Source organism: Cervus elaphus, chromosome 25, assembly GCF_910594005.1.
Source record: "Cervus elaphus chromosome 25, mCerEla1.1, whole genome shotgun sequence".
In the NCBI taxonomy this organism is placed as follows: domain Eukaryota; kingdom Metazoa; phylum Chordata; class Mammalia; order Artiodactyla; family Cervidae; genus Cervus; species Cervus elaphus.
This window is the reverse complement of record NC_057839.1, coordinates 71338810-71356938: the sequence shown is the minus strand read 5'-3', so window position 1 is coordinate 71356938 and position 18129 is coordinate 71338810. Positions and strand designations below refer to the sequence as shown.

The following is an 18129-nucleotide window of genomic DNA, read 5'->3' as shown; positions in this document are numbered from 1 at the left end:
CAGAGCACTGGACCAGACCCAGGGGTCCTGGGTGTGAATGGCCCTCATCACCATCCCGATTTTAAGGCAGCACCCCCAGGATTCAGAGAGGCTGAGTTGCTGACCCAGGACACACAGCAGATTTGGGACAGGGCTGGAGTCCAACACCAGCACGTGCTTGACGGTTACCTTGAAGACCTGTATTTTGACTTAGGTTTACCCTTACAATCACAAACCTGGGCACAGAGTCTTATTAAGAAAGCCGTATAAATTTCTCATGGTTTAAGATGATTCCGTAATTTTTATTCTAATAAGATTTTCAGGACCTGGGACCCGTTATTTACTCTGCTTCTAAGAAAATCTGGCCTGGCTTCAGCTCAGCAAGGAGGCCGGGGGCTTCCCCTTGGGTCTGGGGACCCGCCGCCCACCCGTCCCTCCTCACCTCTGCTTGTGCCAGACCTGCGGTGCTGACCCTCCGACGTCTTTGCCCCAGGTTGGCGTTGCTGGGTCCATGCTTCCACAGTGACTGCTACTTCTGTCACCCCCTGTGATGCCACCCCTCCTGGTGCTACCCTTCTGCCCTTCTCCACAAGATCTCTGGGGGGGGGTGTCTCTTCACACGGCTTGGGATACGTGATGCCTCCTGTACCTGTCCTTTCACGTCCTTAGTCAGCTCAGGGACCCATCAGCCCTTGTAACGCTTGCCTCCCTGCGTGCTTGTCTTCCTGGCCTCCAGCTGGACACAGGAGACCCCCTTCTGCCCTCCCTCTCTGCCGACCTCTCCTCCTCTGTCCATCTCATCCTCTGCTGGGTAATTTCTTCAGATTATCTTCCAGTTTAATAAGTCTTTCTTCAACTGTGTTTATTGTTTCACTTACTTTAACAAGTGTATTTATTTCTGAAAAGTCTACCTCTTTTACATGTCCTCCTGATCATGTAGAAAATCCACTTGTTGCTTATTTTTTGTGATTGTTGTATATTTACATATTTCATGCACCCTACTGAATACTCTGTGTTTCTGATCGCGAATCTCAAGTTCCTGGGGCCTAAATCCACCTTCGTTGTTTGTTGACTTCCACTCACAATGGTGTTTTCTTTGATCTTTGATCGTGAACTTGCTTTGATTGATCCTAAACTTTGAAATCGAGAGCTCTCGGAAGTGTAGAACCTCAGCTTTGGCCACCTTATTTAAGTCTGTTTCTGCCACAGTCCCTGACTTTGTCCTGGAATCTTGCAACAGGCCTGCTTTTGACTCGAGGCCTTGTTTCAAAGCAGCCCACCCTTCTTGTGCTATGTATCTCCAAGTTCACTTTCTTCCTCTAGTTTCAGCCAGAGGGTCCTGGAGGGTCACACCTCAATTCAGGGGGCTGCCCCCAGAGACGGGCTGGGGAGCCTGTTCCAGAGGCCCAGAGCGGGCCTGGTTCCCACCAGGCTAAAGAGCCCAGCGCCAGCATGGGGGAGGGCCGGGGTCGGTTGCCAGCCCTCCACGGAAGCCACTGCCCAAAAGCCATCTACCAGGACTGATTTCAAGTTCATTGCCGTTAGAATTAACTTTTATTATTTCCTATAAAACTTACTGAAGAGTTCCAAAGAATTTTCTTAAAAAGCTACTTAAATTCATACAGTTCAAAACATTAATAATCAACGAAAGTAAAAACACGGCACCCAGCCCGTCTTGAATCTGCCTTCTTTCTGGAATAACGTGTAGACATGTTTAGAAAACTAGGTGGGTCTTTAACATATGGCTTCTGGAGTGAGGGAGATGTGAGTTCATGAGACTCCTCCTGCGTGGCCAGAAGCAGCGGCCTTCAGCTCTGTTCCCTCTTGATGCCGGGGGGCAGGGCTCTGAAGATGGGCGGCGGGGCCCAGGTCTCCTCCTCGAGGTGGAAGCCAGGCTGGGCGGCATGGGCAATGCCAGCCAGAGGGAGGGGCACCCTGGGGGCCTGGGGGACGTGCCCTGGCTCTACACGAGCTGAGGAGCCCTGTCCCCGGGCTCCGGGTCCTCCGGCATCGTGGTCATGGCGATGGGGGTGGGGCTGCTGGGCACAGGGTCCTTCGCGGAGGTGTAGCCCCCCACCTCTCTGACGACCGGGATGCCCTCCTCCCCACACTCTCCCTTGATGGCAGGCAGGCTCTTGGGTGCCTGGGCGGACGGCATCACCACCAGTGTGCAGGGCATCTGCTGGACGTCCAGTTCGCCGTCCAGCCCTCCTGGGATGTTGATGACAGTGGACTCCACGGTCCAGGGCTCCTGGTGGCTGGGGACGGTGTCCTGGTGCTTCTGGGGCCACGCGTCCTGGTTGTGGCCCTGCGGCGGGGATGGGAGCTGGAGGGTTTCCGGGACAGACTCCGCGGCTGGGATCCCGGTGGAAAAGGACCCCTGGACGCGGGACTCGGCTGGTTCAGGTCCCTGGGCTCCTGCAGAGAAAGGAGACGTCCCCATGAGCACCTAGAGGCAGGGGTGGGAGTGGAGCCCGGACGCAGCATAGGGCCCTGCACGGAGGCCCCCGGACAGCAGGGACGGGCGTGGGCAGCAGAGCCCAGGCCCAGCCCCGTGTGCCTCTTTGCTGCCCCTCTGCACCTCTGGAAGCTCTGTTTCATTCTTTCTCAGATGTGTTTTGCTCATGCTCAGTCATGTCTGACTCTTTGTGACCCCATGGACGGTAGCCCACCAGGCTCCTCTGTCCATGGGATTTTCCAGGCAAGGATACTGAAGTGGGTTGCCATTTCCTTCTCCAGGGCATCTTCCTGATCTAGGGATCGAACCCGGGTCTCCTGCATTAGCAGTTGGGTTCTTTACCAGCTGAGTCACCAGGGAAGCCCCTCAAATGTGTTTGGTAATTAACGAGTTTTCTGTTCTCTTCAGATACTTTGAACTTTGCCTTTTGTTTCTCTAAGCAACATAAACCCTTGTGGTTACTCGGTGATTCCGCCTGCTGAGTCCCGAGGCCCTTGGGGCTGTTTCTCCTGTGGTTTTGCTGACTCTCACTCAGGTGCTTTGTCTCCACGGGGAGTCGGTCACTCGAACAGGGAGCGACTGGTTTTCTGTGTTCTGTGTCCTCAAGGCAGCAGCATTGCGTGATGAAGGGCGAGCCTCAGAGGGCCCCTGCCTGGCACTCCGGATGACCCTAACCCTCTGTCGGTTCTCAGCTGGGGGCTCAGGGTCACCCCCTTTCACAAAGGGTTGGCTAGGGGTCTGGCTGGGGTGGAGCGTTGGGGTCCTCTTGTTCACCCCTGCACTTGGGGGACCCAGTGTTATGGGACAACTTAACCCATAAAGTCAGGTCGGCCCTGGACGCAGCCCTCTGTGTCTCCCGCCTGTCTGTCTGTGAAGGTTAAACTCGGTGGGGCTGCTGCCCCGGGTGTCTCTCTGGGTCTCTCTGCCTCAGTCCCCTCCCGAGTCCCTTCCCTCCCAGCTGGAGGCACCACCCACAGGAGGCCCTCCCGCATGTGGCGCACCCACACCCACCACGCGCCTTCCGTCCTCAGAGTCAGCCTGCTCATTCAGGCTCACAGAGCAACCTCCCTTCTCCTCTACCAGTTTCAATGACATCACGTTTGTACTTTGTGATCCTCCAAAACCGCCTTTCGTGGAACCACGTAAACATCTAACTACCCTCCCGGCCGCCCGCTCCCTCCCAGGGGTCGGAGGCGCCGAGCCCCACATCAGGCATTTTGAAGAGTTAACAGCTCAGGTGTCCTGTACTCCTCAGGGATGCACGCTCATGAGATGTTAGCATTGTGAACGTTCAGTATTGCAAAGCTGAGTGGTGGATGTTGCTCAGACTCTGAAAGGACGAAGACTCACGAATGATGAGGTCTGGAGCCCCCAGCAGGCGGGGACGCGGCGGGGCTGAGCCTGAGTGTCTGGGGGACCCCACCCTGTGGCCACACGGTCACTCTTGGGCTCCTCGGCTCTCGTGGGGCCACAGGAGAGGACACCAGGGTGGCCCTCAGCCCGGGCAGACATCCACTGCTGCTGCTTAGACCCGTGTCCAGCTTTACCTCTGGAGCCCACCTCTGTTTGGCACACAGCGGGGGCAGGGGCTGTCTGCGGACCCCCAGCAGGCTCCCCCTTCTCTGCATCACAGAGACAAGTCCCAACCCTGGCTTTCTCTGGCGACTTCTCTCCTTTTTCTTTTGAGAATATTGGACGTGCTAGAGAATCAAATTTAGGTAGACCTCGACGTGCCCGGACTGCAGAGGGTCTCACCTGAGGCAGAGCCTTGCTTTTCAGCCGCGTCTCCTGCTCTAAGTTGCTTTCTTTCTCGCTGATCCTTTGTATTCTACAGAAAGAGAAATCACAGGGAACCTGTGATGCAGGGTCTGTCACACTGCTGAGGACAGCAGAACAGGCGGCACTTTAGAGAGGACGCTTCAGAGACAGACAGGTCTGCCCCACCCCCCGTGAGCTGCGGTGATCACCAAGAACTCCAAAACCTTCCCCTCGACCTGGGGCTGGAGCCACGACAGCCTTGGGGAGAGTGCTGACCCTTCTCCGGCCTGTGAATCAGGACGGACACGGGGTGCTTTGTCTGGCACGTGTGAGGGTCTCGGGGAAGCCAGGGAGACCCCTGTGATTCCCAGCACGAGAAAGGCTGGCTGCCGCCTGTGCGGGCCTCTGCCTCCTAAGAAGCCTGAGCATCTCACCCACATCTGAACACAGGCGTGTGTCCCCTGCCCGGCCCAGCGGGATTGTCCTGTGTCCGCCAGCCGGCAGGTCGGAGGGGTGGCCGCAGTTCTTGCCAGACTCGCTAAAAGGTCAGGGATGTGCTCATTCCAACTTTCATTGGTGCATGTGCGGGACCCAGAGACTGGGCCTATGCAAAACTTCTCTCTGAGAATCTGGACAGCCTTACAAGCAGATATGTCGCTGGGAGACTTCTCGGTGAAAACAGCACATCTGTAAATGCTCTCGTCCCTTTCCTGGTCCAGGACTTTAAAATTATTCTCAAGGTATCAACAAATAGCGACAGATACGTGAGTGCGTGAAGAAACAACTTCAGGGGAGACAAAGAAGGAACCCTCGCTGGGCCAGAAGCACCGACGCCCCACAGAGGAGAAAGCAAAGGCCCACAGGAGGTCAGAGGAGGCTGCTGTGGACGGCGGGAGAGGCCCTCATGGAATCCACCGCGAGCAAGGCAGGGGCGGCCGTGGGAGTGGGGGTCCCGATGGATAACCTGCTGGGGCCGCAGCAGGCCGAGCGGCCAGGCAGACAGCCGGTCGCTGCTGCAAAACCTCCTGAATCCACAGCAACAGCGGGGAGCCTGCCCCACACGAAAGCGGTAACCTCAGTGGACAGAAGGCCGTGTGAGCTCACACACCCAAGGGCGTGGCACCCAGGAAGCAGAGGTGGGCTGAGGTATCGCCAAACACCCAAGCGCCCCTGGGAGTCAGGAGCAAAGCGCTGCTGTGGAGTGAAGGGGAGAACCCGGCGCAGCATGTACGGGACGCACTGGAGGGTGTGGGGCAGATCCTGTGGGAGGATGTGGGGGCTGGCTGGGGGGTGCTGTGCATCAAAGCGCACGGGGGTCTGCTGAAAGGAGAGGGGAGCTGTCAGAACCTTCAGAAACTTGCCCTCCACCACAGGGCTTCCCAGGTGGCACTAGTGGTAAGGAACCTCCCCGCCAGTGCAGGAGATATAAGAAATACAGTCTCCATCCCTGGACTGGGAAGATCCCCTGGAGGAGGAAACGGCAACCCACTCCAGTATTCTCGCCTGGAAAACCCCATGGACAGAGGAGCCTGGTGGGCAACAGTCCACAGGGTCCGGCTGCAGCTTCAGGGAGGGCAGCCCCCACTCCCCACTCTGTGCAGCCCTGGCGGCTGGCACGTCGCAGGTGTGGGGTGTGTGTTCTGGCTGACCCAGCCCTGCCCTGAGGGATGGGCACAGCTGCTGTCCTGGTTCTGGCCCCCTTGGCAGCAACAGCCTCCCGCGTGCCGCCCGGTGGAAGACTTAAAGAGACAGGACCTCGCCCCTCCTGCTTGCAGCCAGACAGTCAAGGATGCCTTCCCCAGGCCACTGGCTGACCAAGCAGGCGATAGAAGAAAATTTTCAGTGACAAGAAATACACTCTTTGCAAAATTCAGCCTTCAACAGGCAAAAATCTATAATCTCCAAGGAACAAATCTGACTTCCATCATTATCACATGATAATACTACAAAGAAACAGGAAGCCCGGACTTTCAAGTTAATAGTCAAGGATATTAAGTCAGCTGTCTCAGAAATACTCAATGAGTCAGGACATCAAGGACGAAGAATTAAAGGAGATCAGGACAATGGTGTAAGAACAGATCAGAATATCAACAAATAAGTAGAAATTATGAACAGAAACTAAACAAATTCTAGAGGTAAAAAGTATAAAAATTGAAATAAAAAAATTCACTAGAGGAGCGCAACAGATTTGACCAGTGAAAAAAGGATAAAAAAAAACTTGACTAAACTGAAATTATTAATATCCAATCTGAACTGTAAAGAAAAAACAATGAAAGGAAGTGAATGGAGCCTGGTGGGCCTGTGGGTCTCCATCAGAGGTATCAAGATATGCCTTGTAGGACTTCCAGAAGGAAGAGAGAGAAACAGAGCATAAAAACAGCTGAAGAAATAATGAAAACTTCCCCAAACGGATAAAAACGTGAATCTACACATCTAATCTACACTCTCCATGAAGAGTATGAAAAGGCAAAAAGATATGACACTGAAAGATGAACTCCCCAGGTCGGTAGGTGCCCAAATTGCTACTGGAGAAGAGGGGAGAAGTAGCTCCACAAAGAATGAAGAGGCTGAGCCAAAGCAAAAAACCCACAATGCCCAGCTGTGGGTGTGGCTGGTGGTGGAAGTAAAGCCCGATGCGGTAAGAGCAACACTGCGCAGGAACCTGGAATGTTAGGTCCCTGAATCAAGGCGAATTGGAAGGGGTCAAACAGGAGACGGCAAGAGTGAACATCGACATTTTAGCAATCAGTGAACTAAAATGGACAGGAACAGGTGAATTTAACTCAGATGACTACTATATCTACAACTGTGGGCAAGAATCCCTTAGATGAAGTGGAGTAGCCATCATAGTCACATGGTCAACAAAAGAGTCTGGAATGCAGTACTTGGATGCAATCTCAAGAACAACAGAATGATCTCTATTTGTTTCCAAGGCAAACCATTCAATATCACAGTAATCCAAGTCTATGCCCCAACCACTAATACCAAAGAAGTAGAAATTGAATGGTTCTATGAAGACCTACAAGACCTTCTAGAAAGTGAAAGTGAAAGTCACTCAGTTGTGTCTGACTCTTTGTGACCCCATAGACTATACAGTCCACGGAATTCTCCAGGCCAGAATGCCGGAGTGGGTAGCCTTTCCCTTCTCCAGGGGATATTCCCAACCCAGGAATCGAACTGGGGTCTCCTGCATTGTAGGTGGATTCTTTACCAATTGAGCTATCAGGGAAGCCCTTCTAGACCTTCTATAACTAACACCCAAAAAACATGTCCTAAGGGGACAGGGATACAAAAGTAGGAAGTCAAGAGATACCTAGAGTAAGAGGAAAGTTTGGCCTTGGAGCACAGAATGAAGCAGGGCAGAGGCTAACAGAGTTCTGCCAAGAGAACGCACTGGTCATAGCAAACACCCTCTTCCAATGACACAAGGGATGACTCTACACATGGACATTACCAGATGGTCAATAGCAAAATCAGATTGATTATATTCTTGGCAGCTGAAGATGGAGAAGCTCTATATAGTCAGAAAAAAAAATACTGGGAGCTGACTGTGGCTCAGATCATGAGCTCCTTATTGCCAGATTCAGACTTAAATTGAAGAAAAATAGGGAAAATCACTAGACCATTCAGTTATGACCTAAATCAAATCCCTTACGATTATACAGTGGAAGTGACAAATAAATTCAAAGGATTAGATCTGATAGAGAGAGTCCCTGAAGAACTATAGATGGAGAATCGTAAATTGTATAGGAAGTGGTGATCAAAACCATCCCCAAGAAAAAGAAATGCAAAAAGGCAAAAGGGCTGTCTGAGGAGGCCTCACAAATAGCTGAGAAAAGAAGAGAAGCAAAAGGCAAAGAAGAAACATAAAAAATATACCCATCTGAATGCACAGTTCTAAAGAATAGCAAGGAGAGATAAGAAAGCCTTCTTAAGTGAACAATGCAAAGAAATAGAGGAAAACAATAGAATGGGAAACACTAGAGATCACTTCAAGAAAATTAGAGATAGCAGGGGAACATTTCATGCAAAGATGGGCACAATAAAGGACAGAAACTGTATGGACCTAACAGAAGCAGAAAATATTAAGAAGAAGTGGCAAGAATACACAGAAGAACTATACAAAAAAGATCTTCGTGACCCAGATAACCATGATGGTGTGATCACTCACCTAGAGCCAGACATCTTGGAGTGTGATGTCAAGTGAGTCTTAGAAAGCATCACTACTAACAAAGCTAGTGGAGGTGATGGAATTCCAGCTGAGCTATTTCAGATCCTAAAAGATGATGCGGTGACAGTGCTGCACTCAATATGCCAGCAAATTTGGAAAACTCAGCAGTGGCCACAGCACTGGAAAAGATCAGTTCTCATTCCAATCCCAAAGAAAAGCGATGCCAAAGAATGTTTCAACTACTGCACAATTGCACACTTTTCATATACTAGCAAAGTAATGCTCAAAATTCTCCAAGAGAGGCTTCAACAGTGCGTGAACCAAGAACTTCCAGATGTTCAAGCTGGATTTAGAAAAGGAAGAGGAACCAGAGATCAAATCGCCAACATCTGTTGGGTCATAGAAAAAGCAAGAGAATTCTGAAAAAAATCTACCTGTGCTTCATTGACTATGCTGAAGCCTTTGACTGTGTGGATCACAGCAAACAGTGGAAAATTCTTCAAGAGATAGGAATACCAGACCACCTTACCTGCTTCCTGAGAAACCTGTATACAAGTCAAGCAGCAACAGTTAGAACCAGACATGAAACAACAGACTGGTTCCAAATTGGGAAAGGAGTACATCAAGGCTATATATTGTCACCCTCTTATTTAACTTATATGCAGAGTACATCATGCTAAATGCTGGACTGGATGAAGCACAAAGTGGAATCAAGATTGCTGGGAGAAATATCAATAACTTCAGATATGCAGAGGACACCACCCTAATGGCAGAAAGTGAAGAGGAACTAAAGAGCCTCTTGATGAAAGTGAAGGAGGAGAGTGAAAAGGCTGGCTTATAACACAGCATTCAAAAAACGAAGATCATGGCATCTGGTTCCATCACTTGATAGCAAATAAATGGGGAAACAATGGAAACAGTGACAGACTATTTTCTTGGGCTGCAAAATCACTGCAGATGGTGACTACAGCTATGAAATTAAAAGATGTTTACTCCTTGAAAGAAAAGCTATGATCAACCTAGACAGCATATTAAAAAGCAGAGACATTACTTCGCCAACAGAGGTCCCATATAGTCAAAGTTATGGTTTTTCCAGTAGTCATGTATGGCTGTGAGAGTTGGACCATAAAGAAGGCTGAGCCCCAAAGAATTAATGCTTTTGAGCTGTGGTGTTGGAGAAGACTCTTGAGAGTGCCTTGGACTGCAAGGAGATCAAACCAGTCCTTCCTAAAGGAAATCAGTCCTGAATATTCACTGGAAGGACTGATGCTGAAGCTCCAATCCTTTGGCCACCTGATGTGAAGAGCTGACTCATTAGAAAAGACCCTGATGCTGGGAAAGGTTGAGGGCAGGAGGAGAAGGGGACAACAGAGGATGAGATGTATGGCATCACAGACTCAGTGGACATGGGTTTGGGTGGACTCCGGGAGTTGGTGATGAACAGGGAGGCCTGGCGTGCTGTGGTCCATGGGGTCGCAGAGAGTCGGACACGACTGGGTGACTGAGCACCAGCAACACAGTCGAGCAGCTTAACTGAACCCCGAGCAAGAGAAGCTAAAACCCTCAGCAAGACATGTTACAGCCGGTTTCTTAGAACTAAAGAGGCAGAGCTAATGACAAAGGAGTGATCCTCGGAGTCATAAACAGCGATTTCTCATCAGATTCCATGGAGGCCAGAAGGCACTGGGGTGACATAAGGTCATGAAGGGAAAAAAAACCACCAACCAAGAATTCTAAATCCCCCAAAGCTATCTTTTAAGAATGATGGAGACATTAAGACATTTTCAGGTAAACAAGGGCTGAGGGACTTTATTACAATACACCTGCCGTACAAGAAATGCTAAAAAGACTTACACGGTTTACCAGTCTCTCCAAATTCTTCAGGTTAAAATGAAAAGGTACTAGACAGCAAAGCCATAAAAGCAATAAATAATACAGGTAAAGGTAACCACATATGTTAATTTATAAGCCAGTATTATTGTACTTTGATTCGTAACTCTTCCCCTTTTCTATATGATTTAAAGATAGATGCATAAAACAATAATTATAAATCTTTGTTCATGGGCACACAATATACAAATATGTAATCCATGACACTAACAACATAGAGGAGGAGAGATCGAAATGTATGAGAATAGAGTCTTGGAATACTATTGAATACTGAATTCAAATACTATTGAAACTGAATTAGTATTATTCAAACTTTATTGTTGTAAATTTAGAATGTTCATTGTAATCCTCAAGGTAACCATTAAGAAGATGACTAAAGACCATGTAAGAAAAGGGTACCATACAAAAATTCAATTAAATACAAAAAAGTCAGTTGTATTTATTCCTCGACTCCTAATGGAGGAATGGAGGAACAATATATATATATAACAGCTAAGTAGCAGAAGTAAATCCTTATCTACTGATTAATTACCTTAAACATGAATGAAGCAGGAAACAGTAGAAATCCCATGGGAAGTGGGGAGCCAGACCCCTGCCTCACACCACACACACCAACAACCACAGATAGGAAAGGACCCAGCTCTCAAGATCAAAATGTTAAACTGTCAGTAGGAAGTATCGAAGACTTTCCTTTAGGTCTTTGGGTGCAAGATTTGTGAACAGAGCCCCAAAGCACTATCTCTGAAACATTTGTAATTGTGATCCTTAGGCCCACAGGCTCACCTGGGGTGGCGGGGAGCACTCGAGGGTAACGGTGCTGACCGAGCTCAGGCTGGAGCACCTGGAGAGTGGAGGCAGGAACTCCTTCCGCTTGACTCTGTTGGACCGCAAGAGACAGAGACATGGGGGATCTGGGGTGGGGCTGGGGTGCCTGAGGGCTGCAGGGGAGAGTGTGTGTGTGCCCGTGTGTATATGTGCACACGCTCATGCATGTGTGTGTGCCCGTGCACGTATGTGTGCGCACTCATGAGTGTGTGCTTGTGTGCGTGTGTGTGAACCGTCGGAAGGGCCGCCTACACTTGCACAAACGGAAATCAAATGAGCGTGATGCCTGGTGTCCTTCAGCTCAGGCGCCAGCCATGAGCAGGGTGGCCGCAAGGGGTTGTGACTTCCAGGTTGGGGCAGAGCTGAAAGCCAGTCAGTGACTGAACTCCGCACAGGGGTTTCCTGCCCCAAATGCTCTGTCACAGGTGGATCGCTCTCCTAGGAAACCTGAACCAAGGCGCGCCCCCAGCCCCCGTCAGGTAGAAAGGCTCGCAACTCACCGTATGGCGGAAGCGCTCCGGCCGGAACACAGTTCCTGCGGGCAGGAGGGGAGGAGCAGCTGGTTAGGAGGAGCCAAGAGCCAACACCCCTGCCCTCCCCCGCACCCCGGCTGTGGTGTCAGGGCACCTGGGGGCCCCCGGGTCCAGGCAGGACGCTGGAGGATGGCGCCAGGCCCCACCCTCGAGCTCTGGCTGAGCTGCATCCTCTCCCTTCCATGGTTAAAGTCCTGTCCCTCATGACTTGTCACCGTCCTTGGAAACAGGGCCTGCACAGAGGCTAATAGTGAAGCCAGGTCACTCATGTAGGTCCCGGAGCACGAGGCCTGATATCCTCGTGGGAGGACGAACTCGGGACGAAAACCATGTGCCCAGGTGGTGCTGACGGCTCAGAGACACCAGCCCTGGCGGCGCCCTGACCGCAGACTTCTAGCTCCAGGATGGGAGCAGGAAGTGAGCTGTCTGGGCAGCTCGGCCCTGCAGCCCCAGCAGAGAAACACACCGTCACACGTGTGCATGTGCTAGCTTCTCCTTGGTCAGGGCGGGAGCGGGACAGCCCAGTCACGTGAAGGCGCCCACTTGACTCCCGGGGTGCAGGCTTGGCCTCTGCAGCCCCATCCTCCCTGCCTCTGGCCCATGCTTGGCGTCTGTAGGTTAGAGCCTCACGGGCATGTGTGTGGTGACGCCTCACTGTGGCTCTCATCTGTGCGTCCTCGGTGCCTGATTCTGGGCATCTTTTCAGGTTCTCATTTGCCACCGATAGGATCCCTTTGGGTGAAGAGTTTGTTCAAATCTACAGTTTGAACTGTGGTGCTGGAGAAGACTCTTAAGAGTCCCTTGGACTGCAAGGAGATCCAACCAGTCCATCCTGAAGGAAATCAGTCCTGACTACGCATTAGAAGGACTGATGCTAAAGCTGAAGCTCCAATACTTTGGCCACCTGATGTGAAGAGCTGACTCATTGGAAAAGACCCTGAAGCTGGCATCTGATGGCCCTCTTCAACCTCTTTCTGGACAGATGAAGATGATGACAGCTGCCAGTCTGGTCTTCTCAGCAATCATTTACCCTTTCTGTTAGTGGCACCTGATTTCCTTTTGGGACCCTACCCTTCCTCCTACACTTTGCCTGCTCATATTCTCTGTGGTTCAAGTAGAGCTGATCTCATTTCCCTTGCTCCAGGGCAGGTCTTACACAAATAGAATCTCAATGATTGGTTTAAGGATGGGCATGTGACCCAAGCTGAGCCAGTGAGAGGCACCCCTGGGACCCAGTGGCACTAGTGGTGAAGAATCCCCCTGCCAAGAAAGATTGAAGGCGGGAGGAGAAGGGGATGACAGAGGATGAGATGGTTGGATGGCATCACTGACTCAATGGACATGAGTCTGAGTAAACTCCAGGAGATGGTGATGGACAGGGAGGCCTGGTGTGCTGCAGTCCATGGGGTTGCAAAGAGTTGGATATGACTGAGCGACTGAACTGAACTGGACTGAGGTTATTTCAGATTTTTGTTATTATAAACAAAGTTACAGGGAACATCTCTGTCACAGATCTTTGTTTTTCTAAGGCTGGGGCTGTAAGTTAACGGTGGTAGACAGCCGGTCCCAGTGGGTCATCTCCTTTAATCATCACCCACTCACTCAGAGGTTTGCGCGGAGCCCCCTGCCCAGGGTCCCTGCCCAGGTAACTGCAGAACAGGGTCAGACCCGGGAAGCCTTGGAGTCTATTTTCATTCTTGGGAGTGCAATTCCTGGGTCCAAAAGTTTGTCAGTGGGTTTACTCAAAGGAAGACCCTTTAAAAGTATACCAGTGACCTAACAAGCCTCATGGTGACTGAACTTGCAATTTCAGAGTGCATCTCAAGGTCGTCTCTCACACACAAAGGAGACGAGAGGTGACAACTTGCAGTCACCTCACGATGGACACATGGTTCATTTTTCTCTTTAATAGGCAGCCCTTTGTGTACCAGATCAAAGGGAACCTTACACAGGAAATCTTAACACAAGATCACATGCGATTTCTTCCAGAAGCAGTAAACGGGGAGAAATGCGTTTGTCTGAGTGCCCGTCTGGACCTGAGAATGGACACAGAACGCTCCTTCGCCCACACAGACACGCGTCTCAAAAGTGACCCCAGACCTACAGTCAAGAGGTCAAACCCTCACCTTCACCCGGGTTGGGACTTGAGTACAACGTTAGGTAACAGTCTTGTGTGTGGACCCTGTGTCTTAAGGGGAAGCTTTGAGCTTTTCACCACGAGGTAAGATGTTAGCTGTGAGCTTTCAAGGTGCCCCCTGTGGGAATGGGGATCTTGTCTTCGCGTTCCCAAGATGGGGAGATTTTAAAATCATGAATGGGAGTTTGTTACCATCTGGTCCACGCTCTGCAATGACCACTGCATCCACACGATGGTTGTTCAACCCTAACCCGACCCAGGCCTCAGACTCAGTGCCCCCTGGGCAGCTGCAGCGTCTCTGGACGGCCGCACCCAGGCCTGCGAGGACCAGCGGGGACTGGCTGGCCTCTGCCGCTAAAGGCCAACCCGGTGAGGGCCCAGGACCAGCGCGTCCTCGGGGGCAGACCGTGTCCCTGCTACTGCCTGGGGAGGCCTCGGAGAGCCTCGCGCTGGGTGCCCAGAGGCTGCTGAGCCCATGAGGGGGCGAACTCCCAGCAAACGGGCTGGGGCCACGTGGACACAGCGCACTTGGCTTGACAGGTCTCTGCAGCAGATGGTTTGCACCTGTTCCTCACACACACGTGCCTCACAGCTACAAACATCATGTCACGTGCCCACCATTGTTCCCATTCAAGTATCACGGCCCCAAAACGCTGTAAACATTTAAGGTGAGCGCGTCAGACCGGCACCTTCTGTGCCGTGCGGCCCTCTGCAGGCTCCTGGGGGCGGCCGCGCCCCTGCCTCTGGCCCCCACCCCCCCGCACCAGGCTCACCTGCTGCGACAAGCCACTGTTGGCATGGATGGTGAGGCTGGAGACCTGTGAGTGGTCCGGGGTTGGTGGCAACAGTTGCATGGACTTCACGCTGGTGGGGACGCACAGGAGAGAGAAAGCACATGTGTCAGCAAATGGAGATTCTTGGGGGCCCAAAAAGCTTCACTATCGTGGTTTTCCATCTTCCTGAGGACCTCAGAGCTTGGGATGGGTTGTGGGTTCCCCCTGACCCAGGAAAGTCAGAAAAGGAGCAACCCTGCTGAGCCCCGGAGCTTCCGACACGGAGAGAGAACAGGGGCTTCCTGTTTTAAGCCCCTGTTATGTGGGAATTTGTTGCACTGAACCTAAAATTCACACAGGAGTGTCATGTTGAATTATCCACGTGTGATCGTCTGAGCCTTGGGGTACGGAGGACCCAGGAAGGTTAGTTGAGAGAGATCCGAACACGAGGAGGACTTGGACTGCTGTGGCTGAGGGTAGGAGCAAAGCAGGAGGGACGTGAACCCGTCTCCCTGGCGTGCTCAGAGCAGAAACCAGGCTCATCATGGCCGGGTTTCCACCCCAAGGGAACCATGAGAAGACACGTGCTGGTGTGTCTTCGCATGTGAGACCATAACCCTTGTTCATATTCTCATCCTACCCACTTAACATTTCAGAACAGAGAAGCAGCCCAGAAGAAACTCTCTTAGAAATGGCACAACCGCCACCACCAGGGACACTTTGTAAAGTCCTCTGTAGAGGTTTTGCTCTGAAACATGCCCGCAGAGCTCCGGCACACCGCACGGCTGTGTGCTGGGTGTGTTCCCTCCTTTGGCAGGTGTCACAAGGCTTAGAAACTTCTGGTCTCTGTGAACTCGATCCCACTGGCTCTAACTGGCTGTAACTGGCTCTAAGAGGATCAGCCTCGGGAGTGGGGCTGGGAATGGCTGTCAGCACTGCCAATTTGCTCAACTGGACCCAGAAACTACGCTACCCGGAAAACATTCCCTGCGACAAAAAGACTACCAGTAATTTACTTCCCATCTCATCTAGAGGATTTGTAGCTTACTTGTATCACCTTTTACCCATCATTAACCCTTTATTAAATAGGGCCGGCTCCTCTTCCAAGAGGAGGAACACAGGCTGGATTGGAAATGAAAACGAATGTTCCTGTAAGGATGCACGTGACGCCTGCCCAAGGGGGTGAGTGTGCCCGTAAAAGTCTTGTTATTTTCTTTTAACAAAAAGAACCTCACAATACGTGAGGTAAAACAAGAGGCTCCTAAGGAATCGTATATGGTCATTCTTTTATAAAATAAAACATTTTATATATATATATATATATATATAAATGCACAGAAAAGGTACTGGAAAGAAAGATGTAAAAGATACAAATCAATGTCCCAGCAATAGTTATTAGTGGGCAGGGAACTCTGTGTGTTTTTGCTTTTATACTGGGAATTTGTATTTCCAAATTTTCTATAATAAATACACGTTGATGTGAAAAAAAAAATTTTAAGGGGAAAGTCTACCATCCTGGTTCCAGTTAAGTTTCTGTCTTTCTTACCAGAAAAGGAAAAAATAGAAAATGTTGTTAGATTTTACTTAAAGGATCATGGTTAAATGATATTTTGAAGTGAAATGCAAAGTGATGTGGATTTACATGCTAGTATTGCCAATCAGATTTCTAAGGAAGAAAAACAGGAAGAAAAATTATTGGGTTTTGAAAGAGAACAGCCCTTGCACGGTGAACTGCATTTCCTGGCCAGCTGTTAAACTAAGCAAGAACTTCAGGAACGCTCAGCCTTTGGGACGCTGCCGAGTGCCGTCTTTCTCTAAGCTCCCCGCTCCTGCGGGTCTGTGGGCCCTCTCTGCCCCTCTGCATGCGGGACAGGGATGCAGTGACCCCAGGGCCACAGCCCTCCAGTGCCCCCCGGCTCCAGGGGAGACGACTCTGTGCCCCCACCTGGGGCAGCGACACTGGGAGGAGTCTGGTCCCCCATGAGTGAAGGTGTATTCAGCGCAATGCCAACCCCAAATGCAGGTGACTTGGAACTGGACAAAATCACTTGAAAGTTTACATGGAAAAGCAAATGTGCAAGAATTGTCAAAAATTTTGAAAAATGAAAAAGGCTTGAGAGGAATTTGTCTACTAGGGAGTAAGGAGAGGCTGCAGTAGAAAGAGCTGATGGAGGCAGAAGCAGGTGGGTCCAGACAGAGAGGGGACAGCGGGCCATCTATGTCATGAGGACCACTGACCTTGTTCCCTCTCTCACTGTATCCAAAAACCAAGATGGCATGAGGATCAAAGTGCAAAGAAAGCAAATAAAACTACAAGAATATTACACAAAGACTATTGGAGCAATGTTTGGAGAAGTCAGGAGCAAAGAAGGTTTTTAAAAAACAAAATAAAAATTTGACACATTATGCTTCAGAAAAATTTGTGACCTCTACATTGCAAAAGACGCAATAAAGAAACCTTTTTAAATGACAGATTGGATGAAATATATTTTAGACACACAGAACAAAGAATTAATCAGTATTTTCAATAGGCAAAGAGCTCTTAAAATGGATAATATACAAATACCCCAGTATAAAAATGGGGAAAATATTTGAAAACCTAATGCAATGCACACAAGAGAGATTGTCGAACGGTCAAAACAGATGAAATGATGTACATTCCCACTAGTATCAGGAGGAATGCACATAGAAACAATGACTTGTTTTACTTGGATAAAACCAAAGATACTGTTCTCGTGCTGCAGCGTCTGGGGGAGCTGGGGGAAGTGTGAGTCACTCTAGCTTTGGGGAAAGTAATCGTGAAGACTTATGACGATTTAGCACAGGCAGCCCTTTGACGTTTGGACGTCCGACCGAAGTAAAGCCAGCTGCGCCTGACAACAGGGCTGCCTCGGCGGCTCAGCGGCAAAGGATCCACCTGCAATGCGAGGGATGTGGGTTCGATCCCTGGACCAGGAAGATCCCCTGGGGGAGGCCGTGGCGACCCACTCCCGGATTCTCGCTTGGAGAATCCCATGGACAGAGAAGCCTGGCAGGCTACGGACCACAGGGTAGCAAAGAGTCAGACATGATGGAAGCGACTTAGCACTCGCACGCACCTGACAATACGGGCACGGAGACACTCCTGGTAAACTGTCTGAACAAGACACACCGGCCAGAACCTCAGAGTCTGTCGGGGGATGGCTGACGAACTCATGGTCTGCCCGTGGAGGACGACGACACTGCCAATGAGAAGCCATCACGTCTGCGTGGAGGGTCACAAGAGCCATCCAGGATGTACAGTTGGGGGTGTAAACTATGGCACGGCAGACGGACAAGTGTGTGTCATCTGATCTTAATCCTGTAAGTCTCACATGTGGGTAGAAAGAGAGCTGATAGCTGCTTGGGTGTCACCCTTGAGCTTCTGTTGGGGGTGCGACTGTTTTTACACTGGTTCACGAGCCTACGTTACGATATAATAATGAAGCAGCAGTGAGGAACTAATCTCAACTGATTCTCACACTTTAAATGGGTAACTGGTCCGGCTTCCTGACATGGAGTTGGTGGGTCTGGCAATACCACAGACGACCAAGCTAAAGGGGGTTGTTTTCAACACTTGAAATCTA

At 50.5% G+C, this 18129-nt stretch overlaps 1 protein-coding gene across 1 annotated transcript in view; it reads right to left on the bottom strand.

Annotated features, from left to right (window-relative positions):
- Window positions 1-1503: 1503 nt before the first annotated feature.
- Window positions 1504-18129, bottom strand: part of LOC122683672 (protein S-acyltransferase 21-like) — a 38871-nt gene continuing 22245 nt past the window's right edge. Inside the window, exons 14-18 of the mRNA XM_043887452.1 lie at window positions 14525-14615; window positions 11582-11616; window positions 11040-11133; window positions 4193-4265; window positions 1504-2397 (exon numbers count right to left, since the gene is read on the bottom strand). Of these exons, the coding sequence (XP_043743387.1) occupies window positions 1943-2397; window positions 4193-4265; window positions 11040-11133; window positions 11582-11616; window positions 14525-14615 (748 nt within the window). The 3' untranslated portion in view covers window positions 1504-1942. The remainder of the gene's footprint in view (window positions 2398-4192; window positions 4266-11039; window positions 11134-11581; window positions 11617-14524; window positions 14616-18129) is intronic.